This window comes from Alnus glutinosa, chromosome 1 (assembly GCF_958979055.1).
Source record: "Alnus glutinosa chromosome 1, dhAlnGlut1.1, whole genome shotgun sequence".
Taxonomy (NCBI): Eukaryota; Viridiplantae; Streptophyta; class Magnoliopsida; order Fagales; family Betulaceae; genus Alnus; species Alnus glutinosa.
Genome location: NC_084886.1, coordinates 51,628,325 through 51,638,365, shown reverse-complemented (window position 1 = coordinate 51,638,365; position 10,041 = coordinate 51,628,325). Strand labels below are relative to the sequence as shown.

The following is a 10,041-nucleotide window of genomic DNA, read 5'->3' as shown; positions in this document are numbered from 1 at the left end:
TGCAAGAAGATTTACTCTAAACAACCTCCTTGGACCTTGGTTCTTTGATTCACCCTCCATTTATTTGACTCATTTATTATCAGTTTAATGTTTCATTTTCTATTTATCTGGAGGACATAATCTGAATATATAATTTAGTTTACATTTGTCTTAATTAGGCAGTCAATTTTGGCCCTATTACCTCCATGTGTATGCTTTAAATGAGTTTAATGATTACACTACATTCCCACCAATTTTACACCGGTTTATATGACAAAAAATTTAATTAAGTGGCTAAATGTTTTTATTTTTTATTTTTTAAATAATTAGCATAAAAAAAAACATTTAAAACATGTTATTCAATTTAGTATGATGAGTAACATTATTAATTATGTTAAATTCGACGCTTGGGTTGAGTAAATTAATCTTGTTGCCTCGTTCCGGTTCTCAAAGATCGGGATTTTGGGGTTAAAACCATTGTGTAAAAGAATATAAAATATAAGAAAGCGGAACCAAGAAAAAGTATAATGTCGGTCAGTTTTTTTTAAAAAAATTATATTTGGCTTTTGTGTAAGTTGATTTTGAAAATGGAAAATGATTTTTATACGTCACATTATCATATATCAATCCTACAACAAGACACATGGGGTGTAAGATTCATGCATCTGAGTCCCATATACATAGGTTTCACACCCAATGTGTCTTGGTATATAATTAATGTAGAGTAATGTGATGTATGAATAACACATTCCAATTTTTTTTTTTTTTAAAAAAAATAATTATTTCCTTATTCTTTTGCATTTGGTGAAGTGGAAATTATTAGATAAAGGATTATATATATAACAATGAAAAATTATACTCAAAAGTGGAAGAAATTAAAAATGATCTGACTTATACTCTACTCTAAACCATTTTCAGATGAATTGCTTGTCTAAACGTACTGTATTCTTGTTTTTTTTTTTAGTTTGAATTTTTCACTTTTTTTCAAATACAATAACAAACGACTTAAAATAAAAAAAAAAAACATTTATTTAAATATAAAAAAATATCATAAATATAAGTAGTACGTTATTATAACACAGTGGGTCTAAACTCATTTTCTTAAACTTTTTTGTTTAATGATATTACAAAAAAAATGTATATATATATACCTGTGTGTTTATGTATGTATACGAAGCAAATGAACGTGTTAGCGGTCAAAGATCGACCACCGCCATGTGAGCCAAACATACCCCGCATGTGTAAGCCTAGACGACAATGGATGAATGTTAATTAGCATCGTTCATAACCCACCTTACTATATATTACTATAAACCAACGATGGAGGCTGTAAAATTTAATTATCGAATCTTTCTCTCATTTAATATTTTGAAAGATATGGATTTTATTGAGTAAGTTGTAGTCTTATCATAAATGTGACCTTGTTTTTGTATTCTTTTCCGAATGTAAAATGGGGTGGAACACTGAAACCACCCCAATATGACTTTATATATATATATATATATATTTGTATCTTGTTGTAAGAATATTTTGACAAAAAGACCTGATTGGAATGCCGGAACCCACTCTAATGAGATTTATTATATGGGTCTCATCTCGTGTCTCTACAAAAGTACACAATAGTTGCATACGAGTCTTTTTTCCTTTTACAAAACAAGTCTTTTACTATTGAAGAGGCATGAGCTAATTTATTATTTTAAAAAAGTAAAAGAATGATAAGAATGATAAGAGTGGATGTGTGGCCACCCTATATGGAGGGGTCAATTTTTTAATTTTTTTTTGAAGTAAAACTTTATATTTATTTGGTTTTTTTTTTTTTTTTTTCAAATAAATAGATGTACTACTTTATAGAAAAATATTTTTCCAAACGTGAACTTCATCAGAATACATTTCTAAAAAAATTTCTCCCCTTTACAATTGATTAAAATACTTTTTTTTTTTTTTTTATATGAAGATTAAAATACTTTTTTAAACAAAAAAAGAAAAAGAAAAACACTTTTCCAAATACATTAGCAAACGTAAAATTATTAGTGTCGAAAATACTTGATATGAAAAATAAAAAAATACTAGTTTAATATTAAAAGCCGTAACACCGTGGATAAGCCCATACAAGCCTATCAAACAGGCCCGACGTCACAAGTAACTTATGGACCGTTTTGCGGCTTTTGCCTCCTCTCAAAATTGATCGGCCTCATCGATGTCCTACCTCCTCCACTAAAAACTCGCCACCTCAGCCAATTTACGGTTACCCGGCTCCAAGAAAAAGAAAATCAGCCCCACGCCCCCACATCACGATAATAAATTGAGAGACAAAAAACACCTGTCCTCCTCTTCAGCTCCCAATCTCTGAAACCCTAAAAAATTAAAAGCTCTAGCTCCGCGAATTCTTCAGGTACTAAATTTATTTTTTACTTCCTGTCCAATTTGCTATAATTTTCGCTATGGTATGTGTTTGTGTGTTTGCGTATATATAGGCGGAAACCTTTACTTTTTTCGCTCCTCTATTTGATTTTGACGTAGTAAAGGGCAGATTTGAACAATATGTATCTATATATCACAAATTGAGGATAGAATTGTTATAGCGAATCGGTTATATGTCGTTGTTAGAAATATATTTTTTTAGGTGAAATGTATATATATCTTGCGCGTTCTTTTGTTTTGCTTGCTTTTGCAATTGGGATATGTATTGCTCAGCAAAGTTAAATTTGTTAGGACATAAATGTGGCTTTAAATGTCTCTTATCTTAATCACAGGTGATGCATGGTTAAAGTATTTTTGGAGTTCTTTGTGTTCAAATTAGGTTATTGGGAAATTATGTCTTTCTTTGTTCTGTTTGATTTGGGTAGGTAGTTCCTTTGGTTGATACCTATTGGTTTGTTTTCTTTTCAATTTGTCACCTCTGTTTTTTCTTGAGCTGGCTTGTGTTTGGGTCTTTTTCTTCCACCTTGGAAAATGTAATTTGTGCTTCTGAAAAAGTAAATTGAAAAAGGCATTTTGGAATCCAATTTAAGAATTTTTATGACCATAAAGGGTCCGATACAACGTGGTTTGTATCCAGAATGCATTTTCAGTACATAAATTTTGGTTCGCAATTTATTGTTCCCTTTCTGTTAGACAAGAATTGAGACAACAAGTATGGGAAACAACTTCACAGAATTAGAAAAGAAACCCATCCATCTTTATATTTAGGCTCTGTTATATGTAGTATGTATACTGCTATAATACACGAGGCATGCATGCCAGGAAAGTGAAATCATATTAATATTGTAAAGGAGAAGTCAATTTTATTAATTAAATTAAAATAAAATTGACTTCTCCTTCCCTGCATCACTAGTTTTGGTAATATATAGTAAAGGTGAAGAAATTAAAGTACATACTTCTATGTCAGAGAACCTGACTATGAAATGGGTTTGTTTGTAGTGATCCTTGGGCCTACACTTTTTTTTTGGTGTTCTTTAATAGGGTGGGGTTATTGTTCGAATGGCATCTGTATCCAGTCAGCCGCAGTTTCGTTACACCCAACCTCCATCCAAGGTGCTCCATTTGCGAAACTTGCCATGGGAGTGCACAGAGGAAGAACTGATTGAACTTGGGAAGCCATTTGGTAAAGTTGTGAACACAAAGTGCAACGTTGGAGCAAACCGAAATCAGGCTTTTATTGAATTTGTGAGTATAATTTTATAATAGTTTTAGTCTTTAAATTTTTAGGTTTTTGTTCTGCTATTTATGTAATGTAATTAATTGTTATTTTTCCATATCTTAATTTCTCCAGGCTGATTTAAATCAAGCTATTGCTATGATATCATATTATGCCTCATCCTCAGAGCCTGCTCAAGTTCGCGGCAAAACCGTCTACCTACAGTACTCAAATAGGCAAGAAATAGTTAACAACAAAACTACTGCAGATGTTGCTGGAAATGTACTGCTGGTAACAATAGAGGGTGCAGATGCACGCCTTGTCAGCATTGATGTTTTACACTTGGTAAGCAAATTGCATGCTTTCCTTTACAGTTGAAGAGGTAAACTTGCTACTGTAAGGATGTATCCACTGAATTATGTTGTAATTAGGTTGCGGTTTGTCACGTTTTGGAAAGCTTTTGTTTGACATATATGTAAATGGATCAGCAGGCCCATTTCAAGGCAATATCTTCGATGGCAGCTTAATGCATCGGGAGAAAGAGCGCATGTGTGTTTGTCTCCTTTCTCCTTTCCTTAACACTGGCTCTTTCTTCCCTACTCTTCCTCCTCAACTCCCTATACCTACCATTCTAATAGTACAGGCTTTTATCATTTTCTTTTCTCTTGTACATCCCTCTTCCTCTATTTTCTGCATGCTCTGTGCCGTGATTTTTGCTAGTAGCATAGCTACATCCAGTATAGTTCTTATGGAATTTTGTGTTAGTCGACTATTTGATCTATGTAATTCTATTAAAATCTTGGTTATAGTTATTTTTTGATAATTGAGGTATTGGCATCGAAGTGAATGCAAGCTTGATGATGTTGATCTTCATTCCCTTTGAGGATATGAATTTCATGGACATACATTATCTTTCTATCCTTCTAAGTAATTAGCGAATGATTGTCGATGAATTATATGATGGGTTATAGGCTTATAGCTTTAGATACTAGTTCACAGCTGAAGTTGTTAATTTTATAAAACCTTGATACCAATCTACATGCCCAACAGTGGTATATTATTAGCATTTTTCCATGGTGAATACTAAAGGATTATCAGGAATTCTTAGTTGGTCCTTTGTTTCCTTTATTCTTTTTAAGTTGTGGTCTTTATTTAAGGGAGTTATTTATTTTACATAAATATAATATTAGATGATGTTTCAACCCACAGATTTCTTGTAGCATTTTTTGGCAATGGTGTGGATGCTAAGTACTGTATTTTTTTAAAATATTCTTCTTTATTATTATTATTATTGTATACACATGAAATGATGGTTCCTATGTCTAGTGGCTTGTGTAATTGATAAAATCTTTCAGTGGTCTTTGTTTGTGTGATATCTAGAAAATTTGAATTTATAGCTGTTTCCGGTTTTCTGCAATTAATTCTGGGAAGGGATCGTGGATTGTTATTGGGCCTTTATTTTGACTTTTTTTTTTTTTTAATTATTATATGTTTCTGAAAGTTATTTAGTGATGCAGGTTTTTTCAGCTTTTGGATTTGTGCATAAGATTACTACCTTTGAGAAGACGGCCGGATTCCAGGTCTCTTGTCCTTTTCTTTTTTTGGTCATTTTCCCCTGATTTTTCCAGCCTTTTGAGTAGAAACACATTTTGTATATGATCCTTTTTTTCAGGCACTGGTGCAATTTTCAGATACAGAGACCGCCTCTTCTGCGAAGAATGCCCTTGATGGAAGAAGCATCCCTAGGTGACAATTGTTTTAATTGTTTGACATTCTTTTTCCAACTTCTATGGACCATATGGCTGTTACGTGGTGCACATGCATTCAGACTGGTCACCATTAGACCGTTAGACAACATTTGTGGTATAAGTGATCTGTCAGACTCCAAATGGACTTTAAGCTTCTGTTGCCTTACTTGTATCTAAAATTTGCCATTGGACATGTGGAAAATATTGGCTTGATGTGTTTTTCCAACTGGACCATTCTTTATGTAGAAAATGTGCTAAGTTGGATCTTTGAATGGTAGATCCTAGCACATTCATGTGCTCCACTGACAGAGCTATGCGCTTTATATATCTTTTCTGTTGTCAGCTGTGCCTGCATTATGATTTACTGAAATTTTTTGTCCTTGTTTCAGGTATCTTCTTCCTGAGCATGTGGGACCATGTGCTCTTAGGATCACATATTCTGCACACACAGATTTGAGCGTGAAATTCCAGAGCCACCGGAGCAGGTATTCCTGTTTCTTTTTACAAGCATTAACAGTCTTAAGTCTTTTTACTCCTAATTGTTTTGCGTGTAAGATGCATTCCCTCTTCGGTTGTACATTTATTGTGTATGCACTTGCTAGTTTTTACCTCTTTTTCATCCTTCATCGTTATCCTTTACTGCAACCCCTTTTATCACTAGTTTGCTCACATTAACTACATTTTCTGTTGATTCAGGGACTACACTAATCCTTACCTTCCTGTTGCTCCATCAGCCATTGACGGAAGTGGTCAGGTAAGGCTTTGGGAATTGACACGTCCTTAGGTATATAGATTTCTACTAGGTGGACTCAGACAATTCCATTGGCATTTTTAGTGATGGGCAAAGGTGTTGAACAGAGTACTGATTCTTAATTTTAACATAAGAGGCTTCCTATGTCAAATATTACTGTTTATTCAATGTCAATTCCTTTAGATGTTTTGAAAGAGTTCTAATGCCCAATAGCATTGAGCGGCTACTGCCAAACTTTGTGATGCATGTGATTCTTAATGACTTGCAATTTTTATTACTTGGAGATGCTTAAAATGTATGAAAGTTTATGTGGTTTGATTAAATGGGTGGTTTTGTCATCATTGCAGTTAACGGTGGGGTTGGATGGGAAAAAACTAGAACCAGAGAGCAATGTTCTTCTTGCATCTATTGAAAACATGCAGTATGCTGTCACCTTGGACGTTTTACACATGGTACTTACGATCACATCCCGAGATTATTATAATTCTTAGTTGACTCTTCTGTTCTTGTTTTTTTTTTTTTCTTTGTATTTAAGTCGTACTCTTTTCTTTTGGGTAAGTCATTCTCTCTCTCTCTCTCTCTCTCTTGTTAAGTCATACTCAATTGTGATATTTTTCATTTTTGTTTTCATGGCTAGGTGTTTTCTGCTTTTGGGCCTGTCCAAAAGATTGCCATGTTTGATAAGAATGGGGGTGTACAGGCTTTGATTCAATACCCTGGTAATCTTTAAACCTGATTGTTCATTTTTTTTTATCACAATATTACTTCTCAAAAACTTTTTTTTTTTTTTAATCACAATATCGTAAACCAAGCAGGAGCAGGAAAAAAGAAAAGAAAAAAAGCATAAGATGTCCACCTATGTTTAGTAGCCCAAGTGCTAGGCTGCTGGCCTGGGCACTTATGTAATTGCTGAAGCTAAATGCCATTGAAATATGTTATCATGGTTTTCTGTTGCCTGGTCGCATGAAATCAACTGTTAATTGTCTACTCAAGTGGCAACTGAACATGCAGTTGTTGTGTGCGCTTGTGGGTGTGCATTCTTATTATACTAATTTATTGAGTCTGGTCATTAAAATTAGGGAGAACTTCACTTATAACTCCTAAACTTTCACCTCTTTTGAAAGAAGGTACATAAACTTTAAAACGTCTCAATTTAGGGTATCCATTTATTAGAAAGTTTTAATCTCAGTCATCCGTTAAAATTTTCCGTTAAATCCTATCAAAATTTCCAAAATATCCTTATTTATTTTAGGAAAAAAAAAAGGGAAAAAATTGCTAGGATTTAGGTGTGTGTTAGAATTTTACGGAATTTGCAAAAATACCCATGCCTGAATCTTTGACAATTTTTATAATTTTTTTTTTAAAAAATAAACACGGGTATTTTGGGAATTTTGATAAGATTTAACGGAAAATTCTAATGGAGGACTGAGATTGAAACTTTCTGAAAAATTGATACCCAAAATTGAGACGTTTTAAAATTTAGATACCTTCTTTCAAAATGGTTGAAATTTCAGGGGTTATAAATAAAGTAGTTCTCCCTTAAAATTAAGAGCATTTCTAACAGGCAATAAGTTATGCTCTTACAACATTTGCCCTATTTATATGGGTGAATCAACTTTAAAATATAATTGGATTGGTTGCCTTGAGGAAGATGGATATCATATTCCGCTACCCAAAACACCTGCCTTGAATTTGTAAGTTTCAGATGTATGGTGTGTGTTAGACATGCTTGTGTTATTTGGGTTACTGTATCACTCTTATGATATGTAAGCATTAGTGCTATATGGGTTTTCCTCCATGTCTAGTCAGAAATGATTGCAGCCTCTTTTATATAACAGTTAGAAAGTGTAATTGGTGCCTATGGTGGTTGCAGATGTTCAGACTGCTGTTGTTGCTAAGGAAGCCTTGGAAGGACACTGCATCTACGATGGAGGGTTTTGCAAGCTTCACATCTCATATTCACGCCATACTGATCTCAGCATTAAGGTAATCAAACAATATCCTTTGAAAAGAAGTTTGTCTTATGTGGACTATCATAGTCATTTCCATTAGTCACTATAAAATGCGTGGTGAATTGTGGATACAACTTCTGGTTAGCCAACCCTTTGTCTCTTGTGCAAAGTTATGCATGATCGTAGAAAAATGCAATGTACCATTTGGCTATTTTACAGAAAGAAAGCCAGTCGTTCGTGAGAAGGCAGGGAAGCATGATTTGTGATTAGATGAATATATGTGCTGTCACTATTGATAACTGTTTGTTGTATCCTTTTGCCTCATTTGTTTTGTGCAAAATCAGCGTTCTTGTTCCTGGCTTCATTGTTGGGATGCATTTTAGGAAACAGATGTCCACAGATGTTTGATTTTCGTTTATTTCATTTTTTTGGTTTCCTGTTGGTTGTGATGCACTTATTCAAAGAAGTTGATTTTGATGTATTCTTGCAACTTAGCGTGCACTCCAACAAAATGTTAGTCATCTTAGGTTTTTATTAATGCCTGAAATGTAGATCAGTAAGTAGAGTCTCTTCTGCTTACCTTCTCCCATTCCTTGTCTTAGATATGGTTTCCTATAATAGACAACACTTAAGGGTGCTATTGGTACAACAGAAATGTAGTTCTAGGAAAACATTCTTTGAAACTTCCAGGGGTTTTTTTATTTATTTTTTATTTTTTATTTTTTATTTTTATTTTTTATAGCTAACTTAAGCTTTTAGGAAAAGTGGTGATTTAACTTGGTATCAGAGCAGAGGTCCTGAGTTCGAACACTGTCTTTTCATTTACCTCCCATTTTTTTCTTATCAAATTATTATTATTATTTTTTTTCTTTTTCGTAGCTACCTGTATTTTCTGTTTGAACACAATAGAAAGAATAGAATAGCTTTGATGGGCATTCAGCAGACCTTATCCTTTCTTTTGGCTTTTTTCTTCTCTTTTCTTTTGGGGGGTGGGGTTGGTGTGAAAGGGGGAGCGACTTCTTAGTTGCCTGTGGATTGAAATATACTTTTAACAATCTCAGTACCACACTTCCATTGTATATTTTGTTGATTATAGTATCACTGCAACTGTGCTGCATGTATTTTGGCCTCTGCTTATATTATAAAAGTGGTGGGGTGGGATAGGGTTTGTTGTCGGTCTCTAGTCTTTGATTTACGGAAATGAAATGGAGAGGAGCCGGTTAGTGTTAAGACAATTTTGCCCCTCATATTTGCAATAACCGGGATCCTTCTCCTTGATTTACCAAGCTTGCGTACAGAATTGAACAGTGATGAGACAGTCCTTTCCACACCTTTCATTGATTTAAACTTGAAAAGGTGATCCTTATATTTGAAGCTTGGCATGTTGATTACAGGTAAACAATGATCGGAGCAGAGACTATACAATCCCAAACACTCCCATGGTGAACTCCCAGCCCTCGATTCTGGGGCAACAGCCACATTCGGCGATGGGTCCCAATGTTCAGTATAATGGGGCTCCTTATACTCCGACTCCAGAGCAGCAGCCTGGGATGCCTCAGACTTCATCTGGGTGGGGCCCAGGTGTTCCACCAATGCCTCAGTCCATGCCCATGCAGATGCATGGTAATCCATACATGCCACCTGGGACAATGCCACCTCCAGGAATGATGCAGTCGCCAATCCAGAGTGGCTTACCACAGTCATCAATGTTGCCCCCTTATGGATCTGGCCAGATGCAATAGCCATAGATGGATGGAGGCAGATGAAGGTGTGAGGGGACGGTTGCCTCCATTGCGCTACTTGGAAGGATCTGCCTTAATTGCTCCATATTTTTCTTTTTGGTTTGCTTTAATTACCCCCTTTTCTTTGGTTGTAATTCCTCTCAAACCACGTCGAGGCTCAAAATACACACCAAAGCCTTTTTGTGTTCAAACTAATTTTTTTCAGTAATGTTTTAGCCACTTTTGTTTCTCA

The 10,041-nt window shown here is 34.6% G+C and overlaps 1 protein-coding gene across 3 annotated transcripts; it reads left to right on the top strand.

The window, feature by feature from the left end:
• The first annotated feature begins 2,220 nt into the window (after positions 1-2,220).
• Positions 2,221-10,041, top strand: LOC133857829 (polypyrimidine tract-binding protein homolog 2). Of its 3 annotated transcripts, none has more exons than XM_062293185.1 (11): positions 2,221-2,371; positions 3,442-3,645; positions 3,752-3,961; positions 5,134-5,196; positions 5,289-5,362; positions 5,754-5,849; positions 6,061-6,118; positions 6,463-6,567; positions 6,753-6,834; positions 7,989-8,101; positions 9,462-10,041. In XM_062293185.1, the coding sequence occupies exons 2-11, from the start codon at positions 3,460-3,462 to the stop codon at positions 9,807-9,809; spliced, it is 1,335 nt and encodes a 444-aa protein (XP_062149169.1). In that variant the 5' UTR covers positions 2,221-2,371; positions 3,442-3,459; the 3' UTR covers positions 9,810-10,041. The 3 variants fall into 3 exon arrangements, with proteins under 3 accessions (XP_062149169.1, XP_062149175.1, XP_062149183.1); XM_062293191.1 differs by having other exon boundaries at positions 2,243-2,371; positions 3,400-3,645; XM_062293199.1 differs by lacking the exons at positions 2,221-2,371; positions 3,442-3,645 and adding an exon at positions 4,108-4,165 and having other exon boundaries at positions 3,775-3,961.

Coding starts and splice junctions, on each gene's coding strand:
- LOC133857829 (XM_062293185.1), top strand. CDS start 3,460: ATGGCATCTGTATCCAGTCAGCCGCAGTTTCGTTACACCCAACCTCCA. Junction 5,197..5,288: donor AGAAGACGGCCGGATTCCAG/GTCTCTTGTCCT, acceptor CCTTTTTTTCAG/GCACTGGTGCAATTTTCAGA. Junction 8,102..9,461: donor ATACTGATCTCAGCATTAAG/GTAATCAAACAA, acceptor TGTTGATTACAG/GTAAACAATGATCGGAGCAG.